At 49.7% G+C, this 17,119-nt stretch overlaps 1 protein-coding gene across 1 annotated transcript; it reads right to left on the reverse strand.

Moving 5' to 3' along the window:
• Positions 1–3,452: 3,452 nt before the first annotated feature.
• On the reverse strand, positions 3,453–16,356 carry DISP2 (dispatched RND transporter family member 2). Its single transcript, XM_081288780.1, has 8 exons — positions 16,253–16,356; positions 10,004–10,333; positions 9,701–9,730; positions 9,408–9,531; positions 9,021–9,136; positions 8,704–8,831; positions 8,253–8,350; positions 3,453–6,881 (listed from the first exon to the last, which is right to left on the reverse strand). Exons 2-8 carry the CDS (start codon positions 10,315–10,317, stop codon positions 3,636–3,638), a joined length of 4,056 nt encoding a protein of 1,351 aa, XP_081144906.1. The 5' UTR covers positions 10,318–10,333; positions 16,253–16,356; the 3' UTR covers positions 3,453–3,635.
• Positions 16,357–17,119: the final 763 nt, after the last annotated feature.

The following is a 17,119-nucleotide window of genomic DNA, read 5'->3' on the forward strand; positions in this document are numbered from 1 at the left end:
TATATTCTTGGGGGCTTGGGGATGTGGCTCAAGCGGTAGCGCGCTCGCCTGGCATGCGTGCTGCCCGGTTCGATCCTCAGCACCACATACCAACAAAGATGTTGTGTCGGCTGAGAAATGGAAAATGAATATTAAAAAATTCTCTCTCTCTCTCTCTCTCTCTCTCTCTCTTTCTTAAAAAAAAGAAAAAATAAATAAAAAAGAAAAATGTATTCTAAAAAAAAAAGGCTTACTCTGGCTTTTAATGGAATTCATTCTGGAGAATGGACTAAAGATAGTTGGGAGGTTGGGAGGATATTGCTATGTTCAAGTTAGAGATGATGGCCCCTGGGCGGTAGTGGTGGAGATGGAGCAGATACATGTGCAGCAATTTTGGGAGGCAGAGTCTCAGGCTAGATGGGATTTAGGGAAGGGCTGGAGAAAAGAGGAAGATGTTGAGGATACCTCCTAGGCTTGAATAATTAATTGTGTGGATAGAGTCACTATTTTGTAGAGGCATGTGAGAAGGATTTGAGAATTTAGTTTCGAACATGGAAAACTCTAAATACCTTTGAGACATTTCACTAGAATGGTCAGATAGGCAGCTGGAAATACAAGCATTGAGCCCAGAGGAGATTCTGGGTTGTAGATATACAGTAAGCCCTTCATCCTTGAATTCCATATATATACATTATTTGGAGAAAGAAATTGCATCTGTACTGTATATGTGTACACACACACACACACACACACACACACACATATACATATATATGCTTTTTTCCTTGTCATTTTCCCCTGTTCCCTAAACAATATAACCTAAGTGATTTAATAGCATTTACATTGTATTAGATATTATAAGTAATCTAGAGATAATGTAATGCGTATGGGAGGATTGTGTAGGTTATATGTAAGTACTAAGCCATTTTTAATAAAGAACTTGAGCATCTTTGGATTTTGGTAACCTGGGGTTCCTGGAACCCAAACCCTTGGGATACCAAGGAATGACTGTACTTTTGGGAATTATTAGTATATGGATGTATTTAAAGCCGCTTTTTTCTTTCCTTTTTTTTTTTTTTTTTGATGTACGTGTGTGTGCGCGCGCGCGCGTAGAAATTGAACCCAGGGCTTCATACATGCTATATGTGTGCTGTACCACTGAGCTACACCCCCAGCCCAAGGCAGAACTTCTGCTCATGTGTTTGTGCTTATGAAGATGGATCATCATGTCTTTCCTGTGCCCTTTTATCCCAGATAAGATCAGGGATGTCCTGGTCTGGCTGTGTGATAACAGAGAGACCCAGTCCATGGTGCAGAGAAGCTAGAAAGAACCCTGATGAGCAGATGTAGGGTAGAGGGGCTGAATGCTACTTGGACATATAGAGAGAGGTCCCTTAGATGGACAGATCCAAATTAAGTGCTAGTCATTGCCCCCTCTTCCTATGGCAGGAGTTACTTTCTTTTTCTTCTTCATCCTTGTCTTCTTTTTTTTAGACAGGGTCTTGCTATGTTGCCCAGGCTGGCCTTGAATTGGGCTCAGGTGATCTTCATGTCTCAGCTTCCTGAGTAGCTGGAACAGATGTGCCACTGTTCCTCGTCAGGAGTCATCTTGATTTATTTATTTCGCAAAAAGACAACTTATGTGGTCAGCCCTCCGTATTTGTGGGTTCTGCATTTGTGCATTCAATCAACCACAGACTGAAAATATTCCGCATGAAAAAAAAAATCACATCAGAACTGAACACATACAGACTTTTCTCTTTTTTTCAACACAGTGTAACAACGACTTACACAGCATATACATTGTATTAGATATTATAAGTAATCTAGAGACAATTTAAAGTATATGAGAGGATATACACAGATTATATGCAGATACTACACCATTACACAAGGGACTTGAGCATCCTTGGATTTTGGTATTCTCCATGGATACTGAGGGTGGGTACTAAGGGACAACTGTACTGTCTTCTCTGTCTTCCATAACTCTTACATCTCATTTGAATTTCTGCTCCACTTGTCATGAGCTATTTGGGATGGGAGGTAGGCCTTAATAACTAACACAAGAACAGAACAAAATTAAACAAAACACCCTCTGATTTGCCTTCAGTTCTGTCACAGATTGTCTGTTTGGATGTGGAAAAATCTCGTCGTATTTCTGATACTCATTTGTAAAATGGCCTAGTTCTTTGTAATATCATATGCAAAACAAGTGTTCCATAAACATGCTGATGTCCCCTAGTGTTATGAGTTCTTACGGGGATGAAACCTCAGGACAGACTCTGCTTTGGGTAGGGAGAGCCAGGATTTGGTCTGCCCTAGAGAAACTCATTCTTAAGAAGCATGGGACCTGACCTGGGGAGCACCTTCAGATTCACCCTTCCCCTCCAAAAAAAAAAAAAAAAAAAAAAAAAGGGCAAGTCTGAATTCCCGGATTAACTGGATTCTGCTCAACCTCATCTACCTTCAGTACCTTTCCTGGCGAGGCCACTCTGCACACTATGACCATGGAAGAGACATGCCTCCGGAGCCTCAGAATCAGATCAGTCATGATGCCACAAGCCTGAAAGACATCTCAGAGGATTTCAGAGGGAAGCACAAAGAAGACAAGGAGGAACCCTAGGATCTGTTCAGAGTACAGCTTTCTCTGCAGATGGAGGCTCAAAGGGGAGGCAGGGTTTCCACAAAGACATCTAAGAAGGCAGGTTGGAGGAATGTGCTAGAAGCAAAGGATCAAGAGAGCCAAGGGGCCAATGTCTCTGAAGCAGGTAGCTGGATGGAGACTTGGAGTTATGGTAGAATGAGTCAGGATACTGCTCTGCCATTGACAGGTGACATGACCAACCTTACTTAGTCTCAATGTCTTTACCTGCAAATTAGGGGTAAGACCCTAATCAACTGCAGATCGTGCTGTGGTAAAGTAGTGAGAGTCCAAGGAGACTAACAGGTGTGGAAATGGAAAGGATTATTATTGTTTTTGTTTTTGTTTTTAAATGGGGGACAGCACTGGAGCCTGCTTCCAAAGAGGGAGTCTTGCAATTTGATAATGCTCCAAGATTGATCATCCCACCTTCTCCTGCTTCACTCCCAGCAGCCATCTCTGCCCAGCTTTGGAGAACTTTCTGGTTAAACTGTGATTGTGAGCAGAGCAGGGTAGTTTAGGATAGAGGCCTCAGCCTAATTCTGGCCCAGAGAAGCTCCCCCCAAAGTGAGAAGTGTCCTGATGAAGAGTCAATGAGAGGGATGAAACCTAGGAGGTTATGGAGGTTCCCAAGGGCTCTTCTGGTCAGTGAGGTACCCCAAAAGGATCCCAAAGACAAGGTACCATAGTGTCACTGAACTTCTTGTTGGGAGGGGGGTCAGGTCAGCCTCCCCTGATACTCAGAACTGCACACTTGGCCTCTCCCCTTTCCAGAGGAGGAGGTCTTTGTTGGCACTGTGGGAGCAGATGAGCCCTCAGCAGGTCACAAAGGCACTCCCTGTTGAATCCTCCAGATATAGGGGGCAAGTCACAGACAGATCAAGGCTGGAATATCTGGCAGGGTTTAAAATCCATGTTGATTTGGAGAATACTTTCACATTGCAGCCTGGTGCTGCCCCTGCCTTATTTTTACTGACAAGGTTCTGCACTCAGGTCTGGCTTCCTTTGGTCTTCCTTAGCTGCTGTAGCCTGAAGTGTGGGTACTGGGCCTGCGGAGCCAAACATCTGGCAGATCTGGCTGGCTGTTGGGCAGCATCACAGGGCTGCCATCCCCTGGCCCACCGCGGCCCTTCCAGGAGGAGCTGCTCTGGTAGGAGTTGGGCAGTGATGGATCATACACCGTCTCCTTCAGTGCCAGCCACAGAGTGTCACGCTTCCCATTCAGCTGGCCCCGCTCAAGTATTGGCTGGTCAATGTCATCTAGGTCTTCTGGAGACACACCCATGGAATCTGGTACACGGGCACTGGGCTCAGAGGTGCTTAGGCAAGTGTCATCTGAGACGCTTAGCCCCTCTAGGGTGCTGGTTGAGGAGCAAAAGCCATCAGGAAGATCTTCAGCCTTGAGCCTTGGGGAGTGAGCCGGGGTTTCCAGTGAGGCCTGCAGGGGCTCAATCTTCTGCCCTTGGGAATCCTGCATGGCCCCAATTTTTGGGCTGGAGCCAGCTTGTTTATAGGGGGAGGAGGTCTGCAGGGCTGGGCACTGACTGAAGACTGCCTGGTGGTCCAGCAGCAGATCCCTCGGAGAGCCAGGGTCTAGTGGAATTCCAGAGCAGCAGTTGCCGTCATGAAGCTGCAGATCCTCTGAGAGTACCGAGGGCCGGTGGGATAGCTTGCTGGTGGCTGTGCTAGTGTCAAAGCTGGGGCTCCGGCGCCGTGCCAGGGGTTGAAGCTCATAATGCTCAGAGCAGGATCCAGGCATCCCTCCTAATGGTCGTGTCTTTTCCTCATCAGGGTCCCCACTTCCAGCGTCCCATGGCAGGTGGGCACAGGGCCAGAGGATCTGTCCACAGTTCTTCTCTGGCCCAAAGAAACAGCACAGAGATTGGAAGAAGAAGCTGGCAAAGCCACAGCTGACGAACTTGACCATCATGATGATGATGCCCAGCTTGCGATAGAGCAGCACTGTGGCAGGTAGCATGAGCACGCCAGATGCAAACAGGGCTGCAGTTCCCACTGCTGTGGCACGGCTGGTCTGGCGCAGCGAGAAGGCCACGCGGCTCAAGCGGTCAGGGTGTGGGCACAGGTGATAGGAGATGCAATAGTTGATAGTGAAGTCTACTGAGAGACCCACAGAGGCAGAGAGAAAGAGGGACTCAGCAGTGTTGAGCTGCCACTCAAGTAGAACCAGAAGTCCTACCGTGAGTAGAACAGTGCCTGCCACAGCTGCCACGGAGAACAGGCTGAGTGGAACATTCCAGGTGCCCAGCAACAGTGTGGCAAAGGCCAGTGCCAGAGCCAGGCCCAGCACTACAGCAGGCTCAGTGCTCAGACTGTGCTGCAGGCTGTACAGCTCTAGGCGGCTGGTGAACCAACCACGGCGGAGGCCAGAAGGTGCCCTGCCCAGCTCTGCTGCCAGCCAGCGGCTGATCTCAGTGTAGAAGTGGTGGACCTGGTTGTAGTCTGGACTGTACGGGAAGTTGCTCTGGAACTGCAGGACCAGGGCAGCCAGGTTGCCATGGGCGTCAAAACGGAGTCCCAGGTCACGGGTGCCATCGGGGCTTTGCTCCTGAGCCATCATCTTGAGGCAGTGTAAGAAAAGCTGAGGGGCCCAGGGAAAGTCTGACTGGCCACAGCAGACATTAGGCCCTAGGCGGGCACAAGCCGGGCTCTCTACCCAGTGCTGGAGGGCCTCCATGAAACACAGCGTGGGCCAGCCCTCTGGCTGGATACCAAAGAAGCTCTGGTTGCGGACTCGGTGACAGAGTGCCAGAAGCCAGCGCTGGGCTTCTGGGCTGCTGGCTGAGAAGTCAGGGTCGGTCACTAATGAGCTGTTGCTGCGAGGGTCCAAGGGGTCGCTAGTGTCCACCGGCAGGATTCCCCACACCAAAACCACGGGCAATTGTCCGCCCTCTTCCGGAGGCAGGTGTTCAAACAGAAACTGCTGCTGATACTCTGCGTCAAAGCGCTCGAAGGGGTGACTAGGCCTGAACACCTGACCGCCAGCTGGCAGCAGAATGGGGAGCTGCAGGCGGGGACTTACGCCGCCAATGTAGGCGCCCCCTGCAGCCAGCGCCGCGAACCAGCAGATCCAGATGTAGCGGAACTTGATGACGCCACAGGGCAGCAGACGCTGAAAGAGCAGGCGCGAGAGGATGGCAATGGCCCTCCGAAAGCCACGGAACCGCCGGTGCAACGCTAGAAACAGCCGCCAGGGGTCACTACCGCCCCTCGGGCCTTGCGCCCGGGGCACACAGCCGCGCGCCAGGTAGCGCTCATGGAGTACCGCAGAGGCAGGCAGCCAGACCAGTGTGAGCGCCATGTGCACTAGCACAGCGGTGCCCATGAAGAGGGCGAAGCAGCGCACCGCCGGCAAGCGGCTCAGGTAGCTGCCGTAGAAAGCCGCGCTGGTGGTGAGGCCCGAGACCAGCAGCAGGTAGCCGAAGTGGTGCATCGTGCGGCCCACTCGCTGCGCCAGACCCCCAGAGGGCACCTGGCTTTTGCTGAGGCGCCATAGGTCGAAGAAGATGAGTGTGTGGTTGACGCAGACACCGCTAAGCAGGATGAGGGCTGCCAGATTGACAAAAGGGAAGTAGGCCATGCGGAAGGCCACATGGTATAGAAAGAAGGCCACCAGTAGGGAGCCCAGCACCCCCAGCGTAACCATGAGTGTGATGAAGAGTGAGCGCAGGTAGAGGGCAATGCTGAAGAAGATGGCAACCAGGGCCAGCAAGGGGTACACCGTATCCACGGCCAGATAGTGCTTCAGCAGCTCCTGCTTGATGCCCAGGTCCATGCCAGTAATGGAGGTATAGTTGTCAGAGACATCCATGGGGTTGACTAGGCCATCTAGGTAAATGTCCATCATGGAGGCACCCTTTAGGATGGGCAGGAAGAGCAGGCTATACTTGAGGGAGGGAACCTGGTAGTCAGCAGTCTGGGGACTCAGAAAATCCCTATCTAGCAGAAAGTGAAGGAGCTGGTAGATGGCACTGCTCTGGGAGCACTTGGTGGGAATCTGGGCACAGTGTGGGGATTTGTCATGCTCAGGTCCCAGACAAGAGGGCTCCAGGATACCACGATGGTAATAGGGGGCACAGGCCCGCAGCAGGGCCAGTATGCGTGCAGCATCAGCTTGGGTAGTGTCCAGGCAGGAGGAGCGGTTGGAGAGCATAGCAAGATAGTTGCCCAGTGACCAGCTGGGACAGCACTGGTTGGTTGCTGTACGCTGACATAGAGCCCCAAAGCTGGGATGGGAGCGGATCTGTAGGGCACACAGCAGAAGAGAGCTCAGGGGCAGTCCAGGGACCCAGGTTTCCTCAGCCCTGTCCTAGTCCTCTCACCTTTCAGTTTACTGGGCAGACAAAGAAATAGCTTGACAGCCCAACAGAATTTGCTTGTCTCAAGAATTGCTTTTAGCTACTGGCATCTTGGCTTTGTCAAAGGGGAGCCTCAGGGATGCTGCCTGAGGCCTCAGCTTGAGAGGCCCTTCCCTAAGGACCCCAATAAGTCACACACTCGAACTCTGCACTGCCTGGGCCAAGAGTAGGAATGGAGGTAGCATCCACATTATGGAATAGGACCAAGGGGCCAGGAAGCTGGAAGCAAGCAATTGAAAAAGTAGGGGCCTGAACATTCCAGCATCAGGGGTACTGCCAAACCCCAGCCCCTACCTCTCTCCCTGGGCTGCTTAAATCCTCTTAGGGTCAGAGCTGTTTCTTTTTTATGCCTCCTTACCTCTCCCACCCTGTAATTAACATCACAGCAGTTGGTACAGTACAGCCAGTTCCAGCCTGGGAGTCAGAGATCCTACTCTGCCACTGTCATGGTGATGACATGTTTGCAGAGCAATTTCTATTGCCAGTCATTATGCTATAGTTTCCCAGATTCTATTTTGTTTAATTGTCCCAATATCCTTATGAAGGAAGTACTGTTATTATCCATATTTAATATATATGAGGGCTGAGAGTGTAGCTCCATAATAGAATATGTGCTTAGCAGGTATGAGGCCCTGGGGTTGAGCCCTGGCACCACAAAAAGAAAACAACAAATATATGGAGACTGAGGCACTGAGAGGTTAAGTCATGCAGCAAGGAAGCCTTGGAGCTCATCTTAAACTCAGGCAACTAACTCCAGAACATATGTTCTTAACCATTGTCTTTTGGTACTCTAGATATCCTGATTTGAGGCAGGGGACATAGGCTCCTGAGTGGTTTTCACACTGTTTTTAGAAGCAAACCCTCCTACAGATGTTATCATATATGATCCCCAGTTAGCATAATTGGATAGGCACTGCTTGAGTTGATGAGGGCTGAGGCCTTAAAGCTCACAGTCTCAGTCCCCGAGGCCAGGGTCTCCTCTACAGTGCTTAAGGTTCTTTTTCAGGAAATTTTGAAAATCCCCAGGCTTTGCTCAGGTTTTCTTGTGGCAACTGTAGTTTGGCTTTTCTAAAAGCAGTCAGTTCTTCCTTACCCACCTCAAACTGGAGCCTCTCTGCAAGGTTAGAATAATTTTCTAAACAGGGAATGCTCTTCCCTACTCAACTACAGCAGTCCTGGCTTAGCTCATCCTTGGGATCAGGCCCCTCATGCCTTAGTTCCCCCAAATACCCCTGGCACCTCCCCAGCCAGCTTACCTGCTCCTGTTCCATGCGACACATAGAATGGATGGCATGCAGGTTCCATAGACTGCCCACTGTGGTGGACATGAACACCAGCTTTGCGTTGCTCTTCTCTGTAACACACCCACTTGGAGCTCAGCCCTTTGGGCCCAGGTTTTGGGCCCACCACCAAAGGGAAGATGCTCACCCAGGGCCACTGAAGGATCAGATTCCCAGGAGCCTGAAACCCATGCCTGGCTATTTGATCCTGCCCCTGTACCCTACCCCCCACCCAGCTTGACCCCACTAGCTTAGAGTATCTGGGATCTGCTTCATTCTCCCAGCTGTATCCCAGGTTCTTTGACTTGAATGTGGCCAGCTGGCTGCCTTCACTTTCTGTCTGCCCACATTTGTTCTGGGTCTGCCCATCCTACTATGTAGGGCAGGGACCACCATGGATGCCAGGGCTGGCCAGCTTGTTGCTTACCAGGGGGGCCACAGAAGAAGTTCTCCTGCCCTCTGTCCTCAGGGGGCTCCACCATTCTCCGGGCCCGGACCACACTCTCCTGAGCCTTATCCCAGTGTATAGGATTCAAAGTGCTGTGGGAGTTCAAGCTGAAGTAGAGAGAATTTCTGTACTAGGTACCATTGGGAGTGGAAGCTCACGGAGGCCAGAGATCACTCCCCAGGGAGCCCCAGCAAGCGCCTCTGACCTGCCTTTTGGAGGTCACTCAATGTTCCCTCCCTAGAGACCAAGTTCTTCCTCCCTTTCCCACCCTCAGTGGGAAAATGGGGATCTGTTACCTGTTCAGATCAAGGTCTGGGGAAAGGGAAAGTAGGTTCCTGGGGCCTGTGAGGGCCTGCAGTGCTTTCCACACCTCTAGCTTTCGCCCGACGTCTGTATCCCGAGGCTCAAAGCCCTGCAGGGAGGAGGGCAGAGAAGAGTGGGTAGGCAGAGGAGGAGCTCTCTATCTGGGATGTCCCCAGCTCTGCCCCTTTGGTTTTCTGGAGCAGGGAGGGCTGGCCAGCCTGCCTGTGTGGATTGTAGATGTATGACCTCTATACTATTTGTAGCTCTCTCTGGAGGTCAAGAGCTCACCATTCCTTCCCTACCCCAACTGGGTCAACTCAGCCCCAGACTGAGCTTCAGTCGCCAGGCCTGGGGCCCCCTCCCTCCTTTTGACCTCTCACCAGTAAAGGGTTCGAGAAGTCAGGCAGCTGGCTTCCCAGTAGTCCAGCCAGGGTGCAGAGGAGGATGACAGCTAAACACACCAGCAGCACGGCCACTGGCCACTCAGCAATCAGCTGGGAATAGCTGGGAAAGAGGGAAGGAATCACATGAGTTGGTGTTAGGTGTGGTAATAAGAGGCTGGTGAGCTTAGAATCCACTGAAAAGGGGTGGTAGAACAGAAAGCACATAGAGCAGGGTTAAACTGGACACCAGCCTGGTCACCCCTAGGAATTTGGGGGAGGCCCAGGCCTACCTCTTTGGCATCCGGAAGGTCCGTTCCTGCCTGTGGGAAAAGAAAAAAAGACCCTTGTTTACTTGAGTCTTTATGTGGAGTATGTGTGGAGAGAGGTGGGGTGGGAGGGTGTGGAAGAATAGAGGATGGGGTGTAAAGGAAGATGGCATTAATCCTCTTAGAGCTTTCCCACCCCCAAGCTCTAACTTTTTCCTTCTGCTCCATCAGAGGCAGTGGACATCCAGATCCCCAGCAATCTGTTCCATTTTTGAGCCCTGTCCTACCTTTCAGTGGCAGCTGACAGGCTGCTGGACCCCTCCTTACCTGACGCTGACCACATGCTGTTGCACAGAAGGTGGCTTCCAGACCCCATCACGCTGTGAGGAGATTGGAGAAGTATTGATGTTGGAGCTATGGGAGCATAAAGCTGCCTGGTCTCCAGTCCCTAATAGAGAACTGCCTTCTTGATATTCTTGCGGTTGCCGCGAATAGGTAAAATGACCAGGGGCTAAGGCACCCGTCGGGTCTAGAGCCTGAAGAGTGGAAGTTGGTGGTGGGGGTCCAGAAGAGCTGGAGGGGTCCTCAAGGGGACAGCTGTGGAGGGAGCAGCTCCTCTCTGGGCTAGCCTCAGGCGCCATGGCCTTGGTCTGGGACCTGGGGAGACAGCAGGCAGGAAAGATAGGGGTAGAGGATGGTAGTGGGTCATTTCATGCTCAGCAAGAATTATTCAGTTAAGGGAAGACAAGGAGACAGAGCTCAGGGTTGTTTTATTTACTAGTCCTGGGGAAAAGTGAGAAGGGTAGAGGCTCAAAGTCTGTATCCCCAGGCTTCTTCTTGGGGTCTGTTCTCTCATTCACTCACCATCCATGAATTCTAAAGACACTGTTGGCAACCTGCCAGACACTGTGCTCAACACTGAATGTGCTGTTACATACATGACATGTATTTTTTGACATGAGGTCCTGCCGTGTAGCTAAGGTTGGCCTCAAACACTACATCCTTCTGTCTCATTCTTCTAAGTAGCTGGGATCACAGGTGCATATGACTGTGCCCAATTTATATACATGATCTTATTTTCTCCTTACAGAAATCCCATAAGGGAAGCATTTTCTTCTTTTATAGATTTGAAAGCGGATTCCATGAGAGTTGAAGATCTGGAACTTGAAGTCACTTCTTCTGACTTGTAGCCCTGTATTCTTCCTGTGGTACTTGTCTGCTCATTCACTTGATAGACATCTGTTGAGCACCTAGCACTCTTGTTCCCATCTTAGAGACTTTGAACCTTCTCTTCCTTCTGTTATATTGCCCCTCCCACCAATTGCCTGGTGTGTGTGTGTGTGTGTGTGTGTGTGTGTGTGTGACCTCATCCTTTTTTAAAAAATTCTGATCTCTGTTCAACTGTTACCTCCTCAGAAAGTCTTCCTTGACTACTCTCTACTTACCAGCTCTCTGTTCTATTATCCTGCTTGATATTTCTTCATAGCATTCACTGCAATTGGCTATTATAGAGTTGTATTTCTTGCCTGTCTCTCATATGTAATGGGAGGGCCAGGAAAAATAGGAACCTGGTTCATTGGCTCATCTCCATATCCCTAGTGCCTTAAACAGTGTCTTGCACACAGAAGGTGCCTGGCTGCTAAGAGTGGTGCTAGGATGAATAAATCCCAGCCCTTACTCTAGGCACTCACAGTAGTGAGATGCCAATAGTCGGACATGTTGGTTTGTGTGAGAAGGGAAAACTCTGTCATGAGCCATGCAGAAAGCAGAAGGTTTGCTCTGCAAGGGTGTACACAGTTGGAAAAGGAAATTGGGAGCCCCAAGGAATGTGGCAGGGAATCAGTAATAGATTCTTCTTCCAAAATTACTTATCAGGCAATGTTCTGTGCATGGATTTACCCCTTGGTTCAGGGGAGATAGAGTCCCTCCCCAGTGGCAGGACTGCCAAACCTAGGACAGGGAAAGATGGCCAAAGAACAAACTACTTGAAGGCCATGATAGTTCCCAGGGGTTCAGGGTTTGGCACTTTGACAGAGCCTATCCTTCCTGGCTTCTCAGCCTGCCAGAGCTTGCATGGCTCCCATGGGAGAGCCAGGTCTATGCTGAGCCAATCTTGGCTTCAAGTCCTACCTGCTGCACTTTGAAGAGGCAATGAACCAGAGTCCTGGCCACAGTGGCAGGTGGACATTGCCCATGGAGGCCAAGTGGAGGAATTGGAAAAAATAAGCAAGCACTGCTTCTTCTTCCAGGATGACTGGCTGCTGGGCAGTCTGGGAGATAGTGACCCTTATGCTAAAGGTAAAATGGGAGAGTAGTGGAGGCAGACTCCTGGGTCTATTTCCCACTGCTTTCCTGAGCTCTGTGGCTTCAGGAAATGCTCACAATCCTGGAGCACTGGCATCCTTATCTGTTGAGGATATGATAAGAACATTCACCTTTCAATTTTGATGTGTAATATAACACATGTGAGGTGCCTGGCATAGAGTTTAGAATGTTAGAAGATGCATTTTCTTTCTTGCCCTTTCCCACACTCAGTATTGCAGGGAGCATGTGCTTTAAGAACTATATTTATATTTAATTTGTCCTCTTTTGTCATCACATATAATACATTTCCACTTCGGAACTTCTCACACCTTGAGAATCTCATATGCAATTATAAACACTTTCTTCTTTGTTATCCAAAAGCTGCATTGAAATTTGATCTCATGATTTAAATCATTAGTCTTATTTTTTAGTAGCTCAGCATTTAGAGAAATAAGATTTTTTTTTTTTTTGTACCTGGTATTGAACCTAGGGGCATTTAACCACTGAGCCACATCCCCAGTCCTTTTTTATATTTTATTTAGAGATAGGGTCTCACTAAATTGCTTAGGACCTCACTAAGTTGCTGAGGCTGGCTTTGAACCCACAATCCTTCTGTCTTAGCCTCCCAAGTCACTGGGATTACAGGCAAGGGCCACCATGCCAGGCAAGAATAAGAATTTGACTAAAGTTGTTTTAAAGCAAGAACTTGGATGACTCCATGAAATTAATGATGTAAACAACCAGTGTTTACATCAGCAATCTTTTATCAGTGCAGATAAAAGACCCTATAGGCTAATTCCTGTGGGACAAAGAGAAGCTGGATAAATGGCCTCCGTTATAAGTGGAGATATTTATTAATTAAAGATTTTTAATTCTATGCCCTTTTGTTTTGAGCACTTGTCATGTGCTCAGCCCTGTGCTTGGATCCTGAAGGCATGAAGATGATCCATTAGCCTTGATTCCCCTCTCCAGAGCGGGGCCTGCTTTCAAGAGGTAAGGAGAGTGGGACAGCAGTATAGATGTGAGGGACTTGTTTCAGCTACACACCCTATAGAGCACTAAGCACTGGGCTTGTTCTAGGAGCCAGTTCCCCACTTAGAGTGTCAGTATTTTTACATTAGAGGTTGCCAGCATACTAGAGGTGCTGGAGGAGAATGGAATCCCCCTTCCTGTCAAACCTCCTAAACTATGCCCTTTCTTAATTGGTTCCTGTTCAGGGGGGAATCTAGGCTCCTTCCTTAATTTGCTTCCATTGGGGTCTCCCTGGCCCCAGCTTCCTCCCTTCAACAACTTCTATTCTGACCTAGGATCAGCTGCTCCCAATCATATCCTTCTCAATTGTGTCCACCATTGTCATTGTGCCAGAATTTGAAATCCTCCATATTCTAAGTGCTGTAGAGCTGCACCATTGTTTCAGGACTCCCCATGAAAAGAGTCAAACTCCACTCAAAATGAAGTCTTTCTTCTGCAAGTGCCTGCTATCCACTGCTCTCAGGAGACACAGTAATCTTATAAGAGTTAAGCACTCTTGTCCTTGCATCCCCAGGGGATTTTCATTCTCACCTTCTCAGTTCTGAGACCCTGACTGGGATGAGTAACCTCCTGGGGGGGGGGCTGCCTAAGCTCCCTAAATGACTGAGACAAGCAGGCAGGGAGGGGAATAGAAAATATTGACATTCACTCCACTTAGGAGGTCCAACATCACAGCAATCAGGGCCTTGCTGACAGGGCCCTAGATACAAAGCCCCAGTTTGGGCGCCCTATAAGGAACATATGTATGTGTGCATTAACCTCATTCCCAAGCCCTCAGAACACAGCCACCTGGACATCCATGTGATCCCACAGAGTGGCCAGGACAGATGAGGGAGCAGCTCACACCACTAGGAAATGAAAAGGTAATTTTATTATTATTATTATTATTATTAGCTACTGGGGATTGAACCCAGGGGTGCTTAACCTCTGAGCAACATCTCCAATCCTTTTTATTTTTTTTATTTCGAGATAAGATCTCATTAAGTTGCTTATTATTAATTTTTGTGGTACTGGGGATTGAACCCAGGAATGCTTTACCACTGAGCTACATCTCTGACCTTTTTTATTTTATTTTGAGACAAGATCTCCCTAAATGGCCAGGACTGGCCTCAAACTTGTGATCCTCCTGCCTCAATCTCCCAAATTGCTGGGATTATAGTCACGTGCCACCACACCTAGCTAAAAATGCAATTTTAAAAACACAAACAATTATTTCAAAATTTTCTATAGTCAATGGGTTAAAAACTGTGAAGTGTGGCTGGGGATGTGGCTCAGTGGTAGAGTGCTTGTGTTGCATGTACAAGGCCCTGGGTTCTATCCCTAGCATTGCAAAAAAAAAAAAAAAAAAAAAAAAAAAAAAAACCAAACCAAAACAAACAAACAAGCAAAAAACAAAAAAACCAAAAATCAAAACCCCCCAAACTGTGGGTGAAGTAGCACACACCTGTAATTTAATTTATTGGGGAGGCTAAAGAAGGAGGATCCCTTGAGCCCAGGAGTTCCAAGACAGCCTGTGCAAAAAAGCAAGATCCCATCTGAAAAAAAAAAAATCAGGAGAGGGGCTAGAGATGTAGTATTTGGCATGTGGGAAGCTTAAAAAACAATTGTGCTGTCTCTGTGTGTGTGTGTGTGTGTGTGTGTACACGCGCGTATCTATGTATGTGTGTCTGAGTCATCATGTGTCCATCTCCGGGTTCTACTTAGCTCAGCAGGAACATATTTGTATTTCTTCTTCTTCCTTTTTTTTTTTTTTTTTTTTTTTTTCAGTACTGGGGATTGAACCCAGGGTGCTTTATCCCTGAGATCTACCCCTAGCCCTTTATTTTATATTTTTCATTTTGAGAAAGGGTCTCTCAGGCCATTGTGATCCTTCTGTCTCAGTCTCCTGAGTTGCTGGGATTACAGCTCTGCGCCACTGCACCAATCATATTTGTATTTATTGAATTGAATTGAACTGAGTCTCTCTGCCTGCATAGTATCTGTGGTCTCAGGGAAATGCAGAGGGGGGGTCAGAGGTCTCCGGGAATTGCTGGAAGAGAGCAAGTGATTCTTATGGGGGGGGGGGGAGATGAGTGCACCAGACAGGGCTGACTGGACCTTGGCAAAATATACCAGACAGCAAATGTCTCTCCTGTTCCTTCTGGCTCTAGGCCCCTATTCTGTCCTGTCACTGCTTTTTCCTTATCTTTTGGTTAGGCCATAGCTACAGGCAGGTCCCTGATCCTGGAAACACATCCAACCTGTGTCTCACCCTTTTGAAGAAGGTTCTGTGCCTTCTGGACTGATATATTAAGAGGGAAAAATGTTTGTCTCCACTTGTGGGGCTTTCTCTTTCCTCTGAGATACAGAATGTGAATTTTAACTGGTGCAGTCTGGAGACAATGTGTCTGTCTGCTTTTTGCTCCCAAAGAATATATATATATATATTTTTATTATTTCAGGCAGGAGAGAGAGGCAGTGCCACGTCAGTGGAGAGATTCTGGGGGCAGCAGAGCCAGACAGGGCACAGAAATTGCGCCATCTTGCTACCTGTCTGGGCTGTTCCATCACACATATGGCGGAGGAAGGCAGAGGAGAGGCATCCAGATCTGGGAACAGATTCTCAGCAAGAAAGGGTCCTTCCTGTCCCACTATTCTGGGGCTGCTTCAGTGATCATTCAGACCACCACCTGAGTCTGCGTCTGAGAGCCTTAGCGGCTCCAGTGAACGCCAGTGGCTGCTACAGGCAAGGACTCAAACAGATATGTGCACAGCTGGGGACCATGCAGGGCAGGCAAGCAACTGACATTGACAAACAGGCAAGCAAAAGACGGTGACAGACAAAGACAGTCACTGACGTAGCTGCCGAATGTCTGCTCTCCCCAGGAAACTAGCCTTGGCGAGCCTGTTGTCCACGGTACATGCGCACCCCCATGCACACTGACACGCAGCTGGAGCCCAGGCTGACGTTGCTGCGGACTTGAGGCCTTCTGCGAAGACGCAGAGGCAAAGCCTAAAGGGAGGGGCTCGGGAGGCCAGGGGAAAGGGGGAAACCATGGCTTTAGGGGAAAGGTAAGAACAGTGGGTGGGGCAGGTCCCCCAGACAGTGAAGGTGATGGGAGATGGCACTGGGGGATGTCAAAGAGCGAGTAAATTTACCTGGCAGGATGAGGGCATATCGATCCTTCCCCCATCCCCAGAAGGGGCAAAAGGAAGGGATGGGCAATGAATGGGGCGACAAATGGCGACTAATGAAGATACCTGGAGCAAAGATGCTGAGAAGATCTTCGAGCCGGATCTGCGGAGCTGTTCCTCCCTACCTGTCCGAGGAGCTGCCGTTCGGGGATACCGAATCCCCTTCGGGCCTCTGCTCCTCTTTCGGACACGGGCTGGGAGACCGACTGCTGCAGCTGCTGCGGCTGCTGCCACCGTCCATGCCCGTGGGCGGCGCCGCTGTCCGAGAGCTGGTGCTGAAGCAGCGGCAGCGGCAAGCTGGTGCGCATGCGTCAGCGCCCGCAGACCAGTCGCTGGGCGGGGCCGAGAAAGAGCCCAGCCAATGGGCGCGGGGCTGGTGGGGGGTGCAGGGATGGAGGCTGCTAGCTGCGGCTCCGCAATGGGGACCCAAGCGGGGAGGGGGGGCGGTTGTCTAGCAGAATGGCCGTGGGGCTAGGGTGTAGGCCAATCTACGCAGGCCAGGTCTACGTGATTTTAGGGGTCCAGCGGTCTGGCCCTTTCTGGGGACCTCGGACTTCTCATAAGGAACTAAGGAGCGCGACCCGTGCAGAGATCCCCACAATCTGAAACGCAGGTTTCCACCCCCGCGTTTCACGGCATTCTGGCGCAGGACGCTGAGTGGTAGAGAGGTCGAGCGACTAGTCCGCATTCCTCTCGGATCCACTCTGCTCCCTCTTTTCCTCCCCAGTGGGGCTAAGGGTCTGCTTAATTTGGGTCTTCCTTCCTGTCGGTTTGGACCTGGACCTGGGTCTGTGCCCCTCAGCTATGGAACCTGGACTCGGTTATTGAAGTGCGCAATACGGGGAGGAGGGAGGGAGAAGAGAAACGCCCAGAATGCTCAGCTCCCTTTTCTTACAGTCACCACTACTTCCCACCTCAGCCTGGGAGGGACCA

The sequence above is a fragment of the Spermophilus citellus genome (genome assembly GCF_964194105.1).
Source record: "Spermophilus citellus genome assembly, chromosome: 4".
In the NCBI taxonomy this organism is placed as follows: domain Eukaryota; kingdom Metazoa; phylum Chordata; class Mammalia; order Rodentia; family Sciuridae; genus Spermophilus; species Spermophilus citellus.

Excerpts from the sequence above, each read along its gene's own strand:
- DISP2 (XM_081288780.1), bottom strand. The coding sequence starts at position 10,317 with ATGGCGCCTGAGGCTAGCCCAGAGAGGAGCTGCTCCCTCCACAGCTGT. Across the intron at positions 9,137-9,407 it reads ACTTCTCGAACCCTTTACTG|GGCTTTGAGCCTCGGGATAC; the intron begins GTGAGAGGTCAA and ends TCCTCCCTGCAG. Across the intron at positions 8,832-9,020 it reads CCAGACCTTGATCTGAACAG|CTTGAACTCCCACAGCACTT; the intron begins GTAACAGATCCC and ends TCTCTACTTCAG.